Below are 23,488 nucleotides of genomic sequence, written 5' to 3' on the forward strand. Positions count from 1 at the left end.
AGGCAGCAGATCACTGTGAGTTCAAGGCCAGCCTGGTCTGCAAAGTGAGTCCAGGTCATCCAAAGCTATACAAAGAAACCCTGTCTCAAAAGACCAATGAATGAATGAATGAATGAAAGTTGGCCATGGTGGCTCACGCTCCTAGTCCCAGCACTTGGGGGACAGAAGCAGGAGGATCTATGTGGGTTCAAGGTCAGCCTGGTTTACATAGAGAGTTCCAGACCAGCAAGAGCCACATAGAGAGACTCTGTCTCAAAAAAGAGAACAAAAAGGCAAGTGTTGAACTGAATATGCCGAGTTTTATATTGTTTTTCCTCATTTAAAATCACAAGTTTTTCCTAGCTCATGCTGTTCATCAGTCTTGGAGAGGCATTGTTTTTACTAGGTGATTGTCTACCACTATCTCCACCAACAGGGGATCCAGTGAGGCTGCTAAGGAAAAAGCCAGCTGCCACTGTCAGAGAGGCCTGCATTCCTGCCTCTCTTGTTGGAAGACGGTTTTCTCAGCATAGTTCCTTTAAATGTGGATTCATGGGAACATTTGCAGGGAGCAGCCTCACCTCAGGCTTCTTCCCCACTTGTGTGGTACCCAGAGCCTCTGTCCATGGACTCCATGGTTCCCTTTGCACACCTAGCGGCTGTTGTCATTATCTGTTTCTGCAACTGTGTGTTATCATCTGGCATAGCCATGAAGCCAGAGACCATGGTGCCAACTAGCACACACCTAACATATAGCAGATACTCAATAAATACTTTCTTGGGGGAAAGAATGTATTCACCCAAGGGCATAAAAGGGGATATATAAGTTTACAGCCAGCAAACACGTCTTTCTCTAGCCAGTGATGCTGCAGAGGCCCTACAAGCTGCAAGGAATAAAATGAACTACCTATTCAAGCAACAAGTGTGGGCTTCCTGCTTAATCATTCTGAGTGAAAGCACCAATCCTAAGAGGCACAGGACTCAGTTCACATCTTGAAATGATGGCGATACACAAAAGGAGGACAGAAGAGAGACTGTCAGGGGGCCTCAGAGAGAAGTGGGTTTGCTACACTAGTGCCATAAAATAGATTCTTGAGGTGACAGAAAACTTTGGTCTCCCTTATGACATGGCTATAACCTACAAGCCAAAGGGGAGGACATTTATATACATGGGAAGACTTTTGCATGTGAGGTCTGGATTCAGACCCTAGCTCCAGAGTCACTTTGGACCACCTCCACTCACACATCTGGGTCCTAGTAGGGCTTGGGGTTGTGGAACTGGAGGAGATCAGGTGGCTTCTGGGAAGATGTAGGGCCAATCACTCACTTTAGTGAAGAGCCTCCACCATTGCCAGTTGCGGAGCTTGAGGTAGGCAGCACAATTCCTCTGGATCACCTTCATGGCTGTCAGCTGTTGCTGCCTCTTGGTGAAGGCCCTGGGAGAGAGAGGCAGGGAGCCGTGAGGAGGTTCCCTCACGGTTCACGGCACCACTCCCTGCATAGGATTTCCCCCCAATGGCTCCATCCAGATCTTTCTGAGCATCAGCACCAGCATGTTATCTAGAAACCAAGCCACTTTGTCTGAATCCCAGAGCCTTTCTCAGTAGACAGGGGAAACTCCAGGTTCATGAATACCTCAGACTCAACGCTAGAAATGATACCTGAGGGAAAGTTCTCTGCTGTTTCTATAGGGACCCTTCCCACTCCTGGTTGTGCCAGTTGGGTTCTGGTAGTATTTGAGAAATCTCAAACCTTAACACCAAACCAGCACCGTCTTTCTTAAATGCTTCTGGGTTTGAAAACTACAGAATGAAATGGGTGTGATAGCACATACCTTAATCCCAGGACTTGGGAGGCAGAGGCAGGCAGATCTCTGTGACTTTGAGACCAGCCTGGTCTATAGAATGAGTTTCAGGATAGCCAGGGCTACACAGAGAAACCCTGTCTCAAAAAACTAACTAACTAACTAACTAACTAACTAACTAACTAACTAACTAACTTAAAGAAAGAGAGAGGGGGGCAGGCAGACAGACTATAGAATGGAGACTATCAACCCATTCTCCATGGTGGCTGCCACATTGGCTGTGGGTACATTTAAGAATACCAACTATAGACTGCACAACAGATGGCTCAGAGGTTAAGGGCACTGTCTGCTCTTCCAGAGGTTCTGGGTTCAATTCCCAGCACCCACATGGCAGCTCACAACTGTCTATAATTCCATTTCCGAGTGATCTGACACCTACATACGAATGCACATAAAATAAAATAAATTATTTTTTAAAAGAATACCAATTATAATTAAGAATACCAATTTTTGGAACAGGAATGATGGCAACAGAGATCTAATTATACAATTTAACAAATTAGGTCTGCTGTTATACCAAGGGCTTCCCAATATCTGGCCTTAACCATACTGAGTCTCTCTGGTAATCAGCTTGACCCAGTCAGGGCTCTGCAGATATGGTGTGGGCTATATTTGACGACAGCACACATTCCAGGCTCTAGCACCCTGAGGGACCTCTCTGGAGTATCTTTCTTTTAGGAACCTGAGTTTTCACCTAGACACCAAGCAGAACAGATCTAAAGCTTTACCTTAGGAATTCCATTTGGACACAGGGTAGTTATATAGTCAAATAACCTTTCCTCTAAGACTTTTTTTTTTTTTTTTGAGACAGGGTCTTTCTGTGTTAGCCTTGGCTGTCCTGGACTTGCTTTGTAGACCAGGCTGGTCTCGAACTCACAGCGATCCACCTGCTTCTGCCTCCCGAGTGCTGGGATTAAAGGTGTGCGCCACTATGCCCGGCACTCTTCTAAGACTTCTGAGATGAAAACCAGCCATACTTTCTTGTGTATTATTTCGCTAACTGCTGTAACACTGTCATGAAGTGATTGCACTCAGGAGAAACCTGAGCATATAAGATGAGGAGTTGAGGCTAAGAACCCAGGTTTGCCTCCTACTGGGTTGCCTCATCCAGCCTTAATATGAGGGGTGTGCCTAGTCTAATTGCAACTTGAGATGCCATGTTTGGTTGATCTCCCTGGGAGGCCTGTTCTTTTCTGAAGGGAAATGGAGGCGGAGTGGATGGGGAGGAGGGGAGGCAGTGAAGAGGGAGGGGAAACTGCAGTCGAGATGTAATACATGAGAGAAGAATTTTAAAAGATAAAATAAAGGGACTGGAGAGATGGCTCAGAGGTTAAGAGCACTGCTTGCTCTTGCAAAGGTCCTGGGTTCAATTCCCAGCAACCACATATGGCTCACAGCCATCTATAATGAGATCTGGGGCCCTCTTCTGGTGTACATGCAGGCAAAACACTGTGTACATAATAAATAAATAAAATCTTAAAAAAAAAAAAGATAAACTAAGAACCCAGATCTAAGACTCTCAACCCATTGGCTGTCTTTCTGCCCTTCTTACATCTATAACCAGCATGTGCATTTCAACTGGACACATCCTTTTCCTCTCAGGCAGAAGCTGTCGATTAAGGACATGGCTTCTTGGAATCAGGGAATCTCAGTACAGTGCTAGAAAACCCCTTCTCTGGAGTTGTGTTTCTACTGTGGATTTGGGGGAAGTTTTAGGACACAGCAAACTGTATTTACTTTCTGGCCAGGTAGCCACGACACATCGCCTGGAAGGCCATGATGACATCTGTAATCTTCAGGTCTCGTTCCTCCTCCAGGTGGGCCAGGACCCCCGTGCGGAAGAAGATTTTGCTCTGTCCAATCCTGTACAGGTTGGGGTCGAGCTCTAGGGCTTTGATCTGAGGAGAGAGGAGGAAGAGGAGCCACTTTCTACTGGCTGTTTAGTCAGTGGTGACGAGAGCCGTCCCACCCAGATCAGCAACTGGGAGGTCACAGCCAGATGTCTGGGGAGGATCCTGGATTAAACGCACCATGAGAATGCAGGCTTGCTTCCCGTCCATGAAGCCTTTGGGGATGGCGTTCGCTGCCAGGATCTCATAGCTTAAAACACAGGGCAGAAGTCACCCAACACAGCTCCATCAAGGCTCGCTCCCCCTGCCCCACCAACCCCAGCAGGCTCACCGTTGCCGGAACTCTTGGAAGACAATCCTGTTGGGGAAGCCCTGACGGCAGATGCGGATGCCCTCCAACACACCGTTACACCGCAGCTGCTCCAGCACCAGAAATGCATCCAGCTTGCCGGACTGTGGAAATGGAAGAGGCCAGTGACTGCCAGAGCAGCAAGTCCCAAACCTCAGGGACAGTCTTGGGGTCCTCATGGGGTTTAGCTGAGGAACATGGCCCCTGTTGCCATCTCTGGGCTTCCACAATTTAGAAACCCCTGTTTGTCCCATAATCTCCACTGTGTTGGTGGTGCTAGCACCCCTGGCTAAAAGCTGGGCTGTTTTCCCTCACTATCCTCTCTCTCACTTCTGGGACATCACCACCCTTAGCTTTTACCTCCCAAGTCTCTCCCAGTAAGTTTCCTTTTAAAAACACATGTGGTTTGCATATATTCATGTGATCTATGAGAACACACGTGTGTGAATATGTACATGTTTAGTGTGTGATAATGGGCATGAGTATGTGATGCATATGTATGTGTGAGATGTGCATGTGTGTGATGTGTGTATTCATGTGTGTGTGCATATGCACGCACATATTTGGAGGCCCAAAGTTGATGTCATTCTCAATCACTCTTCTATCTTATTCATTTATTCAAACTCAGTTCACCAGCATCTCTAGTTTCTTAGCTGGATTGTTCTGGGAAATTCCATGTCTCTTTCTTCTGAGATTAAAGTTATAAGTAGGCTACTATGCCCACCTAGCATTTATGTGGCTTTCTGGGCTTCCAACACCCACTTGTGTAGCAAGCACTTTAAATGGTTGAGCCGTCTCCCAGACACCCGGAGCACCTTCTTTCTGACTTGGTCATCTCTCCTCAGTCCTGCCTGCTCCTTCTAACTTCTCATTCAATCTAAAATATAATTATTTTCGTGACCTATTGCTTAAACTCCTTCACTGGCTTCCTAGAGACAGGATGCCAATCTCTAGCCATCACAAAAGGACCTCCATAATCTAGGACAGTCCCATCCCTACTTCATGCCATCATGAATCAAAATGAAACAAAGGGGCTGGGAGGATGGCTCACTCCATAAAGTGCCTGCCTTGTAAGCATCAGACCCTGAGTTCAGATGCACAGAATCCATGTAAAACGCTGGGCACAATAGCCTGTAATCCTAGAATTGTAAGACAGGAGGCAGAGACAGGAAGAGTGAGAAAAGCTCACCGACCAGCTCAACTGTCCTATGTGGTAAAGTTCCAGGCCAGAAAGAAAGCTCTCCACACAAAAGTGGAAGGTACCTAAGGAATGATGCCAGGCTTGTCTCCTGACTATAGTACACTGTGTATGTTTATCCATAGCCACAGGCATGTACTCACACATGCACACAAACAAAAACAATACAGAGTGACCTAGCTGCAGTTTTCTCACCTAGACTCTTCTCACTTCTATACATTTTCTTACCCCAAGCCCCTGGTCTAAAATGCCTCCACACACACTCATACCCACTATGCACTTCACCAAGTTGATGTCTACCCATTCTTTATGTATTTATGATGCATATGTGGGGGATATGTGTGGGCACATGTCTGGCACAGTGCATACATGGAGGTCAGAGGACATCTTATGGCCATCAGTTTTTCCGTCTACCATATGGGTCCCAGGGATGGAACCCAGGACATTAACCTTGGCAGCGAGAGGCTTTACCCACTGAGCCACCTCACAGCCCATCTACCCATTCTTAAAGGTCTTGAGGCAGAGGTAGATACCCCAGCTTTTTGTTGTTTTCTAATTTACCATTGTGGTTCTAGCCCGTGTGTCAAGGTCCCTGTGGTCTCAACACCAGTGACATCTTGGGCCCACTAATTCTGTTGTAGGAACAATGGGGCACATTATGAGTTGTCCAGCAACCTCCCTGGCCTCTCGCTATCAGATGGTGTCGCAATCCCCTTCCCATTGTGACAAGCGAATGTGTCCCCAGTGATTTCTTTAACACTGTATTCCAAGTGTCAGTCACAAATAGCAGCTTGGCAGCATTTGCTGGAAGAATGGAAGGATTGGTGGCTGTACACTCCACACCTTGACCTAGCTGAGCAGTCTCTGGAAGGAGTCCCTCCCTCTCTCCCTCCATCCCTTGCTCTCCTTTGCTTTCAGGCATGGTAGTAGGTCCCAAATCCTTTCCACATGTGTAGATGCAGGCCTTCCTTGAGGGTGCTCAGGGCAGGACTCAAGCTCAAACCTCTGTTTGTGTCCATCCACCTCATTTTGCCTTGCTGCCACCCACGTTCCTCTCTGAAACCCTCTGGCACTACCCCACAGGCAGAAGCCCCAGGCTGGGGATTGCCTCACCCTCTTCTCATGGTTGGGGATGATGCAGCGCACAAAGTTAGGCGTGGTGTTGCGCAGTGTAGTCATCAGCTTCCCCAGCTGTTCTTTGTAGAGCTGGCCCACGGTGCGGAACATGCCTTTCTTGGTCTTGGAGGCACTGGGCAGTGAGCTCTCAGTCATCTTGGCCATCTGGTCCAGCCCCACAATGCGGTCCACTATGGGGGAAGGTACATGAAGGGTGACATCAGCCAGAGGGCCAAACCGTGAAGACGGTGGTCAAGGGAGATGCTTTGTGTGGGCGATACTCTATGGGAGACTGCAGACCCCGTCTGGGGTACCATCCCCCATATTTCCCTCTGATGGTCAGTGCTTCCACAGCTATCAGGGGGAAGAGCTGGGGGGAAAGGGCCTCTAAGTGGTGATGATTTGGGCATCTTTGAGGGTGGCCGGATGAGCCACCATCCTCTGTTCTTGTCACAGAAACCAAAGGAGCCAGTCTCACTGTTGGCAGTAACTCAGTGGGTGGCCTGGCCCTGGCCCCATGCTGTGCTTCAGGCATCCTTTTTTTTTTTTTTTTTTAACAGTGTAAGCAGTAGCAGCATCTCTCTCCTAAGGATAGAGTGAGGACACAGAGTCTAGAAAGCCCTCAGCTTCTCAGACGCCTTCAATGCTTCTCTTACCCCCAGGGACTTCCTGAGAACTGACCATGTATGCCGTAAGCACTCACCAAAGACCCTGTCCACCTCAGCCCATAGGCTGCCCATCTCAAACAGAAGGAGGCAGACAATGAAGTGTATCAGCTATACTCAGGAAAATCAAGGATAAAGGGAGTGCGAGAGGGAAGGAATAGGAAGAGGAAAAAAAGAAAGAGGAAAAGAGGATAGGGGGACAAGAGAAAGAATAGGAGTGACCTTGCTTAGACAGGGTGGAGGGGAGTGTCTGTCTGAGAAGCTGGTGTCTGAGAGGACAAAGGATGGACTGACACATACATAGGTATCCAGGGAAAGGACATTCTTAGAGGATACAGCAAGTGCTCTGAGGAAGAACTGGGCACACTGGTAAGTGCTCGGCAGACCAGGCACTAGTGGGGAGTACTATTAGCACAGGGGGCTTTTGCTTTGGGCAGGTGCTCTGCCATATAACCATAGCCTTCCGGTGCCTTCTTCAGAATGGAATGAGAAGCACCCACTGGCCCAGCAGGTGCCGCCATCACATCTGTTGATGCAGTGCTGGATGGAGCCAGAGCTTTCTATATGCCCAAGCTCCAGCCCTGGCCTGGGATTTGACAGGGAGGCTCTGGTGCCAGGCTGAGAACCACTGGTGAGAGCCAACCTCACACAACTCCTGAGGCAAGTGGGCTGTGGTATTGACTGGGTTTACAAATGAGGACATCCAAGCTTAACAAAGTTAGGTAATATGTCCAAGGTTACAGCTCAAAGAGACAAGAGAGGTGTAACGTACAGTCCTTCTGACTTCAGATGGGGTCTGCTTCATCATGCCCAGCCGCACCACTTCCTAGACCCTGAGACAGGACCTTCTCAGTGAGTGGAGGAATGGGATGGAGGAATCTTCCAGGTGGGGAAGAGGCGGATATATGTTAAAGACCCTACAAGGCTGGCAGATTGGTAACTATGGAGAGTTGGAATGTTGCAGATCCAGAACTAAATCTTACCTTGGGCTATCGTTAGCCCCTAAATGGCCATTCACCATCTCTATCCATGCCTGACCTAATATTAATTTGACTATCACATGAAACTTTTGGGGCTGTCCTAACAGACCACCAGCTTCCATTGACTCCAAAGCTAAGAATGCCATCAGGGTCCCACAAGAGTCCTTAAAAGGATTGCCTTGATTTATGACTTCCTTTTGTTCTGGGACATTAAAACATGAAACCATTTCCACATTGTGACGTGCCATTTGGGGTATCCGAACCTGTGTTGTTCAGCCAGTCACTCACAGTTGGCTAAGAATAAACTCTTACTTCTTATGAATGCATGTTGTGTGGACAAAGCTGTTTCAATGTGATAGCATTAGCATGCATTAGCCTGGTCCTCTCCCTCTTCCACATGGGGCCTCCCAGTCTAGGGCAGATACAGAAACCAGGGCAATAGGTCTGAGGCGTTCAGCCTTCTGGCTCAAAGCTACATGCAGGGCAGGGGGGCTTACCATCCTTCCACAGATCAGCCACAAACTTGTCAGAGGAAGCATTGAGGAGTGAAGTCACATTGTCATTTAGCGGGTCCATGTTCTTGGTTAGCCAGGCACTCGCATTATAATCCACCTGCCAAAAGCCACCCTGCCATCAGGCTCCTGGCTCAGGAAGCCACTACAAAGCCACCCAGCCATCAGGCTCCTAGCCCAGGGACCCACTGCAAAGCCACCCAGCCATCAGGCTCCTGGCTCAGGAAGCCACTGCAAAGCCACCCAGCCATCAGGCTCCTGGCTCAGGAAGCCACTACAAAGCCACCTTGCCATCAGGCTCCTAGCCCAGGGACCCACTGCAAAGCCACCCTGCCATCAGGCTCCTAGCCCAGGGACCCACTGCAAAGCCACCCTGCCATCAGGCTCCTAGCCCAGGGAACCACTGCAAAGCCACCCTGCCATCAGGCTCCTGGCTCAGGAAGCCACTACAAAGCCACCCTGCCATCAGGTTCCTAGCCCAGGGACCCACTGCAAAGCCACCCTGCCATCAGGCTCCTGGCCCAGGGACCCACTGCACAGCTACCCTGCCATCAGGCTCCTGGCTCAGGGACCCACTGCAAAGCCACCCTGCCGTCAGGCTCCTAGCCCAGGGACCCACTGCAAAGCCACCCTGCCATCAGGCTCCTAGCCCAGGGACCCACTGCAAAGCCACCCTGCCATCAGGCTCCTAGCCCGGGGACCCACTGCAAAGCCACCCTGCCATCAGGCTCCTAGCCCAGGGACTCACTGCAAAGCCACCCTGTCATCAGGCTCCTGGCTCAGGGACCCACTGCAAAGCCACCCTGCCATCAGGCTCCTAGCCCAGGGACCCACTGCAAAGCCACCCTGCCATCAGGCTCCTAGCCCAGGGACTCACTGCAAAGCCACCCTGTCATCAGGCTCCTGGCTCAGGGACCCACTGCAAAGCCACCTTGCCATCAGGCTCCTGGCTCAGGGACCCACTGCAAAGCCACCCTGTCATCAGGCTCCTGGCTCAGGGACCCACTGCAAAGCCACCTTGCCATCAGGCTCCTGGCCCAGGGACCCACTGCAAAGCCACCCTGCCATCAGGCTCCTGGCCCAGGGACCCACTGCAAAGCCACCCTGCCATCAGGCTTCTGGCCCAGGGACCCACTGCAAAGCCACCCTGCCATCAGGCTCCTGGCTCAGGGACCCACTGCAAAGCCACCCTGCCATCAGGCTCCTGGCCCAGGGACTCACTGCAAAGCCACCCTGCCATCAGGCTCCTGGCTCAGGGACCCACTGCAAAGCCACCCTGCCATCAGGCTCCTAGCCCAGGGACCCACTGCAAAGCCACCCTGCCATCAGGCTTCTGGCCCAGGGACCCACTGCAAAGCCACCCTGCCATCAGGCTCCTAGCCCAGGGACCCACTGCAAAGCCACCCTGTCATCAGGCTCCTGGCTCAGGGACCCACTGCAAAGCCACCCTGCCGTCAGGCTCCTAGCCCAGGGACCCACTGCAAAGCCACCCTGCCATCAGGCTCCTGGCCCAGGGATCCACTGCAAAGCCACCCTGCCATCAGGCTCCTGGCCCAGGGATCCACTGCAAAGCCACCCTGCCATCAGGCTCCTGGCCCAGGGACCCACTGCAAAGCCACCCTGCCATCAGGCTCCTGGCTCAGGGACCCACTGCAAAGCCACCCTGCCATCAGGCTCCTGGCTCAGGGACCCACTGCAAAGCCACCCTGCCATCAGGCTCCTGGCTCAGGGACCCACTGCAAAGCCACCCTACCATCAGGCTCCTGGCTCAGGGACCCACTGCAAAGCCACCCTGCCATCAGGCTCCTTGCCCAGGGACCCACTGCAAAGCCACCCTGCCATCAGGCTCCTTGCCCAGGGACCCACTGCAAAGCCACCCTGCCATCAGGCTCCTGGCCCAGGGACCCACTGCAAAGCCACCCTGCCATCAGGCTCCTGGCCCAGGGACCCACTGCAAAGCCACCCTGCCATCAGGCTCCTGGCCCAGGGACCCACTGCAAAGCCACCCTGCCGTCAGGCTCCTGGCCCAGGGACCCACTGCAAAGCCACCCTGCCATCAGGCTCCTGGCCCAGGGACCCACTGCAAAGCCACCCTGCCGTCAGGCTCCTGGCCCAGGGACCCACTGCAAAGCCACCCTGCCGTCAGGCTCCTGGCCCAGGGACCCACTGCAAAGCCACCCTGCCGTCAGGCTCCTGGCCCAGGGACCCACTGCAAAGCCACCCTGCCGTCAGGCTCCTGGCCCAGGGACCCACTGCAAAGCCACCCTGCCGTCAGGCTCCTGGCTCAGGGACCCACTGCAAAGCCACCCTGCCGTCAGGCTCCTGGCTCAGGGACCCACTGCAAAGCCACCCTGCCGTCAGGCTCCTGGCTCAGGGACCCACTGCAAAGCCTCCTGCAGTCAGGCTCCTGGTTCAGGGACCCACTGCAAAGCCACCCTGCCATCAGGCTTCTGGCTCAGGGACCCACTGTAAAGCCACCCTGCCATCAGGCTCCTGGCTCAGGGACCCACTGTAAAGCCACCCTGCCATCAGGCTCCTGGCTCAGGGACCCACTGCAAAGCCACCCTGCCATCAGGCTCCTGGCTCAGGGACCCACTGCAAAGCCACCCTGCCATCAGGCTCCTGGCTCAGGGACCCACTGCAAAGCCACCCTGCCATCAGGCTCCTGGCCCAGGGACCCACTGCAAAGCCACCCTGCCATCAGGCTCCTGGCCCAGGGACCCACTGCAAAGCCACCCTGCCATCAGGCTCCTGGCCCAGGGACCCACTGCAAAGCCACCCTGCCATCAGGCTCCTGGCCCAGGGACCCACTGCAAAGCCACCCTGCCATCAGGCTCCTGGCCCAGGGACCCACTGCAAAGCCACCCTGCCATCAGGCTCCTGGCCCAGGGACCCACTGCAAAGCCACCCTGCCGTCAGGCTTCTGGCCCAGGGACCCACTGCAAAGCCACCCTGCCGTCAGGCTCCTGGCCCAGGGACCCACTGCAAAGCCACCCTGCCGTCAGGCTCCTGGCCCAGGGACCCACTGCAAAGCCACCCTGCCGTCAGGCTCCTGGCCCAGGGACCCACTGCAAAGCCACCCTGCCGTCAGGCTCCTGGCCCAGGGACCCACTGCAAAGCCACCCTGCCGTCAGGCTCCTGGCCCAGGGACCCACTGCAAAGCCACCCTGCCGTCAGGCTCCTGGCCCAGGGACCCACTGCAAAGCCACCCTGCCGTCAGGCTCCTGGCTCAGGGACCCACTGCAAAGCCACCCTGCCGTCAGGCTCCTGGCTCAGGGACCCACTGCAAAGCCACCCTGCCGTCAGGCTCCTGGCTCAGGGACCCACTGCAAAGCCTCCTGCAGTCAGGCTCCTGGTTCAGGGACCCACTGCAAAGCCACCCTGCCATCAGGCTCCTGGCTCAGGGACCCACTGCAAAGCCACCCTGCCATCAGGCTCCTGGCTCAGGGACCCACTGCAAAGCCACCCTGCCATCAGGCTCCTGGCTCAGGGACCCACTGCAAAGCCACCCTGCCGTCAGGCTCCTAGCCCAGGGACCCACTGCAAAGCCACCCTGCCATCAGGCTCCTGGCCCAGGGACCCACTGCAAAGCCACCCTGCCATCAGGCTCCTGGCCCAGGGACCCACTGCAAAGCCACCCTGCCATCAGGCTCCTGGCCCAGGGACCCACTGCAAAGCCACCCTGCCATCAGGCTTCTGGCCCAGGGACCCACTGCAAAGCCACCCTGCCGTCAGGCTTCTGGCCCAGGGACCCACTGCAAAGCCACCCTGCCGTCAGGCTCCTGGCCCAGGGACCCACTGCAAAGCCACCCTGCCGTCAGGCTCCTGGCCCAGGGACCCACTGCAAAGCCACCCTGCCGTCAGGCTCCTAGCCCAGGGACCCACTGCAAAGCCACCCTGCCGTCAGGCTCCTGGCCCAGGGACCCACTGCAAAGCCACCCTGCCGTCAGGCTCCTGGCCCAGGGACCCACTGCAAAGCCACCCTGCCGTCAGGCTCCTGGCCCAGGGACCCACTGCAAAGCCACCCTGCCGTCAGGCTCCTGGCTCAGGGACCCACTGCAAAGCCACCCTGCCGTCAGGCTCCTGGCTCAGGGACCCACTGCAAAGCCACCCTGCCGTCAGGCTCCTGGCTCAGGGACCCACTGCAAAGCCTCCTGCAGTCAGGCTCCTGGTTCAGGGACCCACTGCAAAGCCACCCTGCCATCAGGCTTCTGGCTCAGGGACCCACTGTAAAGCCACCCTGCCATCAGGCTCCTGGCTCAGGGACCCACTGCAAAGCCACCCTGCCATCAGGCTCCTGGCTCAGGGACCCACTGCAAAGCTACCCTGCCATCAGGCTTCTGGCTCAGGGACCCACTGCAAAGCCACCCTGCCATCAGGCTCCTGGCTCAGGGACCCACTGCAAAGCCTCCTGTCGTCAGGCTCCTGGCTCAGGGACCCACTGCAAAGCCACCCTGCCATCAGGCTCCTGGCTCAGGGACCCACTGCAAAGCCACCCTGCCGTCAGGCTCCTGGCCCAGGGACCCACTGCAAAGCCCAAATCTCCTCTATTCTACACATCTCTAGACATCAGATGGGACCAATAGGTCAGCATCTTCAGGGATCTTGCACATAGTAGGGCATCCACCGGTGGTAAGCTTGTGCCAAAAAGACCTTGTTATTCTGCAGAGCCCCTGAGGAGCCACCTTTGTCAGAGTCTCACAGTAAGCCCTGGAAAAGGCCAAGGAAGCTAATGGTGACAAAAGCCGTCCTAGACAGCCCGTGTTTCCTGGGCAGCTGCACAGGAAATATCACTGTTAAGTTCACAGAGGCTTCTGCACTGGTGAATGGGATCCTTACAGCTTAAAAGCTGTATTTTACTGTACTTCATTATTGTACCAGGGACTGAACCCTAGAGTGTAAGCAGGGCAAGGGCTCCAGTTTGTTTTTGTTGCTGTGATAAACACCCTGACCAAAAGCAGCTTAGGGAAGCAAGGGGCTATTGGGTCTCACAGTTCCAGGCTGCAGGCCGTTGCTGAGAGAGAAGGGCACAGCGAAGCCACACGGCCATGCTGCCTGCTTTCTCCCTGTCACCCATAGGGTGATGCCACTGACACTCAGGGTCGGTCTTTGCACCTTAACTGAGAGTCAATGCAATCACCACCACCCAACACACCCACAGGCCAACCTAGTCTTGGTAATACCCCTGCTGAGACTTTCTTCCAGATGATTGAAGACCTGACTAACCATCATAGTAGGCACGTGCTCTGCCACTGAGCTATATTCAGATCCCTAGCCTGTTAGCTTGGAGGTAAAGGGCACTGAGGGCTTTTGAAATTCCTGACTTGCTTAATGCCCAACTTTAATGACTGTGACTACAATACAGACTGAACTCACAACACAACTCTGGTGGGTTATGATGGGATGCGGGGCGTTGTTATGGTGGTAGCAAGGTCTGATCTGTGAGAAGACTAGGAGAAAAAAACCATGCAGGAGCCTGGGAAAAGTGTTTCCAGGATGAGCTTAAAGGAACATGAGCTCCACTGAGTATAAAGAAGACAAGAAACTTTTTGGCAAAGAGGCCGAAGTGTAGATATGTTCAGCCTGGTGAGCTCTATAGTTTTTGTCACAATGGCTCACCTCTGCCCTTATTACACCAAAGAAACCATAGACCTTATGGAAACAAATGGGCCTGGCTGTGTTACATTGATAGAAAGAAGCAGTAGGCCACGTGTGCGCCTTGGCCTGAAGTCTACCACTGCTTTGCTTGGATGGGGCGCTGCCTGTTCTCATGATTCAGTGTGGATAGCAGAAGGGTGAATAAAATAATTCTATGAGGCAGAACAAGCTATAATTTCTTTCTTCTTAAAATAATTATTTATATTATAAGTATGGGTGTTTTGCTTCATGTGTCTATTTGTGGTATGTGTGCAGTGCCAGCAGAGACCAGATGTAGCTTTTCTATACTGTTCAGGACACACTAATATCCAAGATGATGATGGTGATAATGATAACAATGTTGACAACCATGATGATGATGGATCCTGCCAGATGAAGCATAGTGGGTGATTCCAGGGGTCCTGTGAAGCTAAAGGAGACTCACTGGCCCCCTCACTCCAGGGCCTTGCCTGTTGGCTTGCCATGGAGCAAGCAGCATTTGGAGTCTTTCCAGTGTAGAATGGTTTGGTCAGCATAGTTGGCCACGTGAGAGACACTCACTCCCACTCCTGACAGACACTTAGACAAATTATACAGAACCCCTATCTGGGAGCCAACTTACTACAAGTCTGTGGAGGGTGCAGCCATTGCCAAAGCACCCTTAGCTGTGAGCACCACCCAGGTAACCTCAGGGCAGAGCACCCCTCACATCCTCTGACCCGTACCTTCCCAGCATAGTGAATGATGGAGAACTCTGTCTTGTCCTTTAGCTGCTTGGGCTTCTGAAATTTGGGGTGATTGCCTTGCTCTGAGCACAGCTTCTCCACAAAAGACTTGTCTGTAGCTTTGGGGAACCAGCATTCTTCGTCCAGCAGGGCCAGCACACCGGGAGGGTTGTTCTGGGAACACAGGAGGGCAGGGTCACCGCCAGGCGGGAGGACCCTAGGCTCACCAGGAAGGGCCGACCATCCGGAGTCCACACACACAGCCAGGTGTGGTGGCACAGGACTGGAATCTTGGTGTGTGGGAGGCAAGGAGGGTCTGTTCAGTGCTAACCTCAGCTGTAGACAGTTCATGGCCAGGCTGAGCTGTGAAAAAAAATTATTTCCTCCTCCAAAAAGAGAGAGGTGATACCCAGGAGCCCCCCTGTCGTCCCCCCCTCCCCCGCACTGCCATTGCATTTGCTTATACCATAGGCAAATCTGTGCCCTCTTTCCTTCACCCTCAAACCGATTAACCCATTACTCTCCAGTCAACAGACATCCTGAGGGATTGAAAGCAAGAACAAAGAGGTGAGTAATACACAAACACTGCAAAGATTGCATTCCCCTCTCCTACCCCGAGTGAGAATGGAGCTCAGGCCTGGGGTCAGCTAGGCCAGCCCTGTACCGCTGAGCTGTATATCCCCATCTGTTTTGTTTGTTTTGTTTGAGACACAGCCTCCCAGGCTCTCTGACAGACTTTGAGACACTATATATGAGGCTGCAAGAACTAGATATTGAGTGTTGAGCCAACGCTAGACTCAAACCTGCAGAAATTCTCCTGCCTCAGCCTCCCGGGTGCTAGATTATAGGTGTGAGCCACCATTGCCAGTTGATTACACAAGAATTTGAAACGAATCAGTTGCTTTGCTTCTTTATAAATTTACCCAGGATCCCTTTCAGCAAAGCTTTTCTTGTGTCTGAGAGGGTCTAAATTAAGGTGTCAATTATGTACCATTCACCCTGGAAGAACTATCTCCACTTTGAGAACTCCACCTCTTAGAACCATTTCTTGATTGTCCTCCATGGTGCCTTCCCAGGAGTCTGGTTTCACCACTGGCTTTTCCAGGAGGTGAGGGTCCATGACTGTCTTATTCGTAGTTACAGCCCCAACTCTAAAAGAAGAGGCCCTCCACACAGTGACTGCTTGCATACTGTGACTCTAGAAGTTTTGGATACATCAGTGGACAAAGCACAGACTCTTTGGGAACAAACAAACAGGGAAGAGGAAGAGGAATGCTGGGGAAGTTACATTCTGGTGCTATACACCTTCATTCTAGCACAGGAAGGCTGAGGCAGGAGGATTGTCATAATCATGCATCAACCAGGTGGGGTGGTGCATGCCCGCAATCCCAGAATTCAAGGTCGCCCTCAACTATATAGTAAGTTTGAGGCCCTATCTCAAAAAGATTAATATGTGCTAATAACCACCTTTAAACTTTAAAGTGAAAGAGCACTTGCCTAGTGTGGGCAAGGTCCTGGGTTGCATGCCCAGAATTGCTAAAAATAACTAGTTTGCTGAGGACCAGCATGACTAATCTCAACACTTGTAAGGGCTGAGGCAGGAGGACTCTTAGGGTTGGATGCTAACCTGGTCTACATACTGAGTTCCAAGCCAGTTGGCTCAAAAGGGGGGGGGGGGGGGAAGAGGGTAGTGTAAACAAACAAACAAACTTTGATTGTAAACATGGATTAACAGAAAGCATGGCCTAGTTCCCAGGGACTCCATTTACAGGCTTCCAGCACTTTCTCAGAGACACCGCCCACATGGAAAGCACGCTCTGACCAGGTGTGCACGGAGGGGCCACGCGTGCACAGGGCCAGCCCCTCACCGGCCGCTCGATCAGCTCGATGCAGGGCTGCAGGTCCAGGCCGAAGTCGATGAAGTTCCACTCGATGCCCTCGCGCTGGTACTCCTCCTGCTCCAGGATGAACATGGTGTGGTTGAACAGCTGCTGCAGCTTCTCGTTGGTGTAGTTGATGCACAGCTGCTCGAAGGAGTTTACCTGTGTGGATGCGTGGTGGGGTCAGGGGTTAGAAGAGCTGGGCAGGATCATAAGGCAGGGAGCTCGGCTGCAAAACGCCCCACGGCCGAGACCTGGCTTCCTAAAGAGCCCTTACTGCCATCTCAGCACCCAGAGACGTGCACGGTCAAGTAAGATGGCATAAGTACAGTATGGCTAGCAGAAGTGACCCACAGCCATGCCACAGGGCCCGCACCTCTTGCACTTTCACGTGATCCATAGATAGATGGACTGACTATATAAGGTACATTCTCTCCTCACCATTACACATACAGGGAAACTGAGGCTCAAAAGTCATGGCGATCCCACAGTAGGCCTCTTTGATACATCTCTCGGCCTCTTTCTTTGAGAAATTCCCTCAAACTCATGGGAGTGGGACCCGGACACTCTGGGTGTACTACAGGGAATGGTAAGAACCTGAGCTCAGTGCTCGGCTTGGAGGTGACCCATTGGCTCAACTCAAGGAAGCAGGAACCAGTTCAACTTCTACTTCCGGATTTGGATTGAAGCCCTTAGAAACGAGATGCTTCTTTTTCCCTATGGTTGCTAAGTGGCATCTGGAGCTCTGGCACTCTCTTAGCATCATGAGAGGAGAGCTGTTGGAGATGGGGCCAATGTGGTGGGAAACAGAGCAGCTCGGTCCTGCCTTCTGCATCCAGCTTTGCTGACCAGCTGACTTACACAAGCCAATACACAAATAGTGGATGTATGTCTCTTACACACTCAAGTGTATCCTTAACCAGACAGCTTTCTACTATAGGGCCTATCTGTATGCCCCTCTCCCAAATAACAATGTCTCAAAGCCCTATCACAGATGACCAAGACCACAGATATACATACCTCAAAGATCTCAAACCCAGCAATATCCAGAATACCCAGGAAGGAAGCTCCCTGACGATGGGTCTTGTCTAAGGCTTTGTTCACACGGCTGAGAATCCACCGGAAAAGGCGCTCGTAAGTGGCTTTGGCCAAGGCTTCAATGGCAAAGTCAGCCTGCAGGGCAATGAAGGAAACACAGGTACTGTCAGCAGGTAAGTGGCAGGAAGAGCGGTCAGACTTAAGGAGAGGCTGCATGTATAACGAAATACCATCCATTAGGACCCTGTGGAGCCTGATCCCTCGAAGGATCAATTAGAGGCTGTCAGCTCTGCTTCTTGAAAATATAGACGGACATTTCCACAGGCCAGGTCTCTCAGGTCTGTGATGTGTGAAGGATGCTGCTTTTGGTTAGCAGTCCTCAAAAGTTGGCATCGGACTTCAGATATTTTAATGTTGGATGTAGGATACAGGGGTGGATGGATAGGTGGATGAATAGAGGATCCGATGGATGGGTAGAGGAATGGTAGATGGATGGTTGATAGATGAGTGGATTGGTAGAGGGGTGGCTAATGGGTAAATGGATGGGTGTGTGGGTGGGCCGGTGAGTAGGTGGATGGATGGTTGAGCCAATGTGTGGATGGATGGGTGGGTAGATGGGTGGTGGATAATGAATGGGTGGTCACTAGCTGGATGAGTGGCTGGGTGGACAGACAGATACATGGTGAATAACTGGGTGGACGGTGGATGGGTGAGAAGATAGCTAGGTGGGTGGATGGATGGACACGTGGGTAGGTGGATGGGTGGTGGGTGGATGGACACGTGGGTAGGTGGATGGGTGGTGGATGGATGGACACGTGGGTAGGTGGATGGGTGGTGGATGGATGGACACGTGGGTAGGTGGATGGGTGGTGGGTGGATGGACACGTGGGTAGGTGGATGGGTGGTGGATGGATGGACACGTGGGTAGGTGGATGGATGGTGGGTGGATGGACACGTGGGTAGGTGGATGGATGGTGGGTGGATGGATGGACACGTGGGTAGGTGGATGGGTGGTGGATGGATGGACACGTGGGTAGGTGGATGGGTGGTGGGTGGATGGACATGTGGGTAGGTGGATGGGTGGTGGATGGATGGACACGTGGGTAGGTGGATGGGTGGTGGATGGATGGACACGTGGGTAGGTGGATGGGTGGTAGATGGATGGACACGTGGGTAGGTGGATGGGTGGTGGGTGGATGGATGGACACGTGGGTGGGTGGATGGGTGGTGGGTGGATGGACACGTGGGTAGGTGGATGGGTGGTGGGTGGATGAGCAGGTATATGGCATGTGTGTGGGTGACAGGTAGTTGGATGGGAAAATGGATGGAAGGTTTGCAGCGTGAACAGCTACAGTGTCATTACCTGTTCTTTGGTCTGAGCTTTCTGTACCACATCCCGTCCAACTTTGATACGCGGGGTCAGGATGGCTCTGGTGAAATCCGTCACATTAATCCCCACAAGGTGGCAAACTTTCTGAGCAGCTGTGTGAGAAAAGAAGTATTTTAGCTTTGCCACCAAACAGAACAGGTGTCATTAGGACCAGAGGGTAGGTATGTCACTGTTTATTTCCCTTAAAAAATGTTAGTGCTTCTATGTGATGGTGGCTACCTGTCATCCTAACCCTTGAGAGAAGGAGGTGGGAGCATTAGAAGAGCAAGCTCACCTCTGCCCTGCATGAGCTATGTGAGACCCTGCCTCAGAGAACAAAAGGTAAACAAATAAAAACGACAGCAAAAGAAAGGGGAGAAAAAAAGGAAAACTAAAATGTATTCATACATGTCTATTATGGTCATAAACATGTGGCTCGTAATATCACTGTGTCTATTTCTGCAATTAAAAACTTACTTTTAAAACACACAGAGCCATACCCTCAGCTGCTTCCTACACACAAGGAGTTGTCTATCCCACTGGGGCTGGGGCACATGTGCATGAAGTTTAGGGTTCTTCCATTGTTTCACAAGCTATCTGTTCCTGTTCGTGTTCCTCTCTGGATTCTCCTGGGGAACTGGATCCTGTTTGTGTGCCACATTTGGGGACGGTACTATTGAATATATATCCAATACGGTGGTCTCTGTGGGGCTGTAAAGTAACACAATATGTAGACTGTGTGGCCCCCGAGCTAGAAATCTGATATTCAGCTGGCACTAAGAGTGATAGGAGCCAGGGGATTGTCTCAAAAGCACAAAAGGTTGAGTATTTCCAAGAAAGACAGTCAGAATCAGTGTAGGGGAAACCCAGAGGAGAGGATCCAGGGTTCTAGTCAGATATGAATTTCAGATAAATAACACTCTGTAGTAGAATCTCTTTTTAAATGTCATTATTTTTTTTTACTTAAGTATTCATACTTATGCGTATGAATAGGCACACATGGATGTAGGTGGTGAAAACAGTGTGGATACCTCAGAGCTGAAGTTACAAGCAGCTGTGAGACTCCGGACCTGGGTGCTGAGAATCGCACCTCGGGCCTCTGGAAGAACAAGTGCTCTTAGCCTCTCTGAGCCACCTCTCCTGCCCCATGGAATATTCTGATGGTGGAAAGCATTATGGCTTATCTGAAAGCTGGGCTCAGCTGGACCACCCATGTGTCCATCCATGGGTGTTTTATCTGGTGCCCCTCATTTGCAGGAGCTTGAGGCCTGTCTCCTCAGCAAAACTGTGCACCATAAGAAGAGCTGAGCTGACTTTTTCCTGCTGTGCCCCGAGGCCTGGAAGACTGCAACAGATTAGGAAATGCTTATTCAATAAATAAACCATTGGAGGGCTCAGAAGAGATGCCCCGTGAGGGCCCATCTGGCCTGAAACGCTGGGCTTCTGACTTTGTGCTGTAGGATCTGCAGTCATGAAACACTTGGAGGAAGAGGCAGTGACAGCAGAAAGCCCCCATGGCCAAGGGCACATGCCCTAAACCTGAGTCAGTAGCTGGGATTCCACATGGTACCAGCCCTGTGCATGCTGGTGCTCTCCTATATAGACACAATTCTGATAAAAGTTTAACTTTGCAGGAGGCACCATAAGGAGCTAACAACAGTAATTAGTAATAAGTCAGGCAGCCAGCATGGTGGAACACACCTGCCATCCTTGCACTTGAAGGCAGAGGCAGGAGAACTTGGAGTTCAGGCCAGCCTGGGCTACACAGTGAGGCCTTGTCTAAAAATGAACTACTATTGGGCTGGAGAGATGGCTCAGAGGTTAAGAGCACTGACTGCTCTTCCAGAGGTCCTGAGTTCAATTCCCAGCAACCACATGGTGACTCACACCCATTTGGTGCCCTCTTCTAGCCTGCAGGTGTAGATGCAGGCAGAACACTGTATACATAATAAATAAATCTTTAGAAGAAAAAGAACTACTACTACTAAAGTAACAATAAATGATATTTTAACAGTATATTATTTTTTAAAACTTGCATGCAGATGGCCTTTCTCTCTTAACTCCTTCCTTGTGTTGTGTTGTCTTATTAGACCACAGCTGACTGCCATGTGCAGCTACAGATGAGGGCACCATTGATACCACTGTACCTGAATGGGACCTGCCCTCCCGTTCCTGAGGACAAGCGACAAGTACCTGTATTGTCAGGCATGGATGCCTGGTCTGTGTTTCGTTCCTTCTTGAAGACAATGTTTCCAAGCTGAAGGACAGATGACACCACCTTCAAGATGGCTGGAGTAGGGAGAGAAGAGTGGATTAGACAGTAACAGCCCAGTATTTTGAAGACTGGCAATCTAATCATCACTGGACACCCAGAGTCAACCAGTGCCATCTTTCCGTAGACCAAGTTTTCAGTTCTTGCATCTGACTCCCTGGCTTGCAGGCGAAGATGCCTGGATGTGGGAGCTGAGTAATGTCAGGAAGTTGCTAAAACCTCATATCTCATGGGATTTCTCTATGCAGCAGGGACCTGCAAGCTTTAGCCATGGACCAAATGTAGCTCACTGACTATTATGGATGGAAGAATGGATGGATGGAGGATGATGAAGGAGGGATAAATGGGTAGAGGGTGGAAGGATACCTGAACGGAGACGCATGGGTGGGTTAAAGATGAATGGATAGGGCAAATGAGTGGGTGGATGGAGGATGGGTAAAGATGGGTGGGTAAAAAATGACTGGGTGAGTGGAGGGTGTGCAACTGATCAGTGTCAACAGTTGTCCTAATTGAACTATGGGATCAGTCACCGAGGACAAAGCCAAGGCTAAACCATGGGTTTTAGCTCTCTTACGGCAGCTGTCCAGACACATAAGGCCCATGAGGCCCAGACGCAAGTCAGGAGGAGGAAGATCTAGTTGCTAACACCTGCTCCTCTCTACTGAGGCTGCTACGGACCGGGCATTGCTAAGGGTACTCTCTTTTATACTAACACCCACAAAAGGAACTTTGTAAGCTAGGAAGTGCTGGCCGCATGGTTCTCAAAAGCTAGGTATTGCCAAAGCGCCTGCAGAACAAAGGTGAGCCATCTAATGCCAGCTCAGCCTTGCTGGATTCAGCAGAAATTCTTGGGCAGAAGGCGGCCAGCCTTGTGCATCCATGGGATGCTTAGCAGCACCCCCATTACTCACCAGTAGAGGGCAGCAGTGCACAAGCCTAGAGCTGGACATTCTGGCTTAAGCTTATGTCTCCAGGGCATTGCTTTGCACATTTTTCTACTTCCAGACAGATCTCACTGCTTAGCTCAGGCTGACCTTAAACCCCACCCTCCTTCCTTACCCTTGCATGTGCTGTGTTTATAGGCATGTACAGAAGGCAGTGCATGTAACCTCTGTTTCATCTGTGTCCATCATCGACTTAACTTTTTCCTTTAAAAATTCTTTTCATTTTTTCTTGGTTTTTAAAACAAGGCTTTTCTGTATAGCCCTGGATGTCTTGAAACTCTCTCTGTGTAAACCAGCTAGCCTCAAATTCAGAGATCTGTCTGCCTCTGCCTCCCAAGTGCTGGATTAAAGACGTGCACCACCGTACCTGAATCTGCTTTACATTTTCTTGGTTCCTTTCCCTCAAGTTTATTTTTGTAGATAACTATCCTAAGTTAAAGGTCAGTTCCACAAAAGAACCAAAACAAAACAAAAAGTCACCTTCACCTGCAAAAATCCAGTCAATTTATCAGTTAACTAGGAAAATGGACAGTATTATCGGATCCAGGGCAGGGGCTGGGCTTACAGTGTGCTTCTGTGGCTAAAAGGGGTGTTAGTGAGTACTAGAAGGAGCTGAGGACCTACTGAGTGCCAGACCGACCAGCATCTCAGGATGAGCACTGCATTGTTTATTAACAGTAGAGGGAGCCTGAATTAAAGTTTTGTTTATTATACTTTTTGTTTTATTATGTTTCATTTTAATTATTTATTGGGTTGCTTGCTTGTTTGTTTTGTTTTTTTAAACAGGGTCTTCACTGGCCTGGAATTCAGGGTTTCTTCTGCCTCTGCCTCTTTAGTGCTGGGATTAAAGGTATATGCCTTCATGTGTGGCTTGCTTCTTTGTTTTTGTCTCTGACACACTGTCTCAGCCCATACTCCTTTCTACTTGAGTTTGCTGTGTAGCTCAGGTTGGCCTCAGACTGGTTGTGATGACCCTCCTGCCTTGGCCTCCCCCAATTGCCTGGCCATTTAGCCTTGCTTTCCATCTTGTCCCTGACATAAATTATTCAAGAAGTTAGGCAAAAGTAGGGTCCTGAGAGTGAGCCCCAGCAGCAGTTCACTGTGTGTTTT

The 23,488-nt window shown here is 51.6% G+C and overlaps 1 protein-coding gene across 4 annotated transcripts in view; it reads right to left on the reverse strand.

Annotated features, from left to right (window-relative positions):
* Positions 1 to 23,488, reverse strand: part of MYH11 (myosin heavy chain 11) — a 112,028-nt gene that overhangs the window by 24,373 nt on the left and 64,167 nt on the right. For all 4 annotated transcript variants that reach the window (XM_084763863.1, XM_084763864.1, XM_084763866.1 and 1 more), the window contains 11 exons: positions 21,356 to 21,451; positions 19,157 to 19,275; positions 17,776 to 17,928; positions 16,744 to 16,917; positions 14,876 to 15,049; positions 8,499 to 8,613; positions 6,354 to 6,547; positions 4,025 to 4,146; positions 3,874 to 3,943; positions 3,581 to 3,741; positions 1,307 to 1,415 (listed from right to left, as the gene is read on the reverse strand). In XM_084763863.1, the coding sequence (XP_084619989.1) occupies positions 1,307 to 1,415; positions 3,581 to 3,741; positions 3,874 to 3,943; positions 4,025 to 4,146; positions 6,354 to 6,547; positions 8,499 to 8,613; positions 14,876 to 15,049; positions 16,744 to 16,917; positions 17,776 to 17,928; positions 19,157 to 19,275; positions 21,356 to 21,451 (1,487 nt within the window). The remainder of the gene's footprint in view (positions 1 to 1,306; positions 1,416 to 3,580; positions 3,742 to 3,873; positions 3,944 to 4,024; positions 4,147 to 6,353; positions 6,548 to 8,498; positions 8,614 to 14,875; positions 15,050 to 16,743; positions 16,918 to 17,775; positions 17,929 to 19,156; positions 19,276 to 21,355; positions 21,452 to 23,488) is intronic.

The sequence above is a fragment of the Acomys minous genome, assembly GCF_964271855.1.
Source record: "Acomys minous genome assembly, chromosome: 16".
Lineage (NCBI taxonomy): Eukaryota > Metazoa > Chordata > Mammalia > Rodentia > Muridae > Acomys > Acomys minous.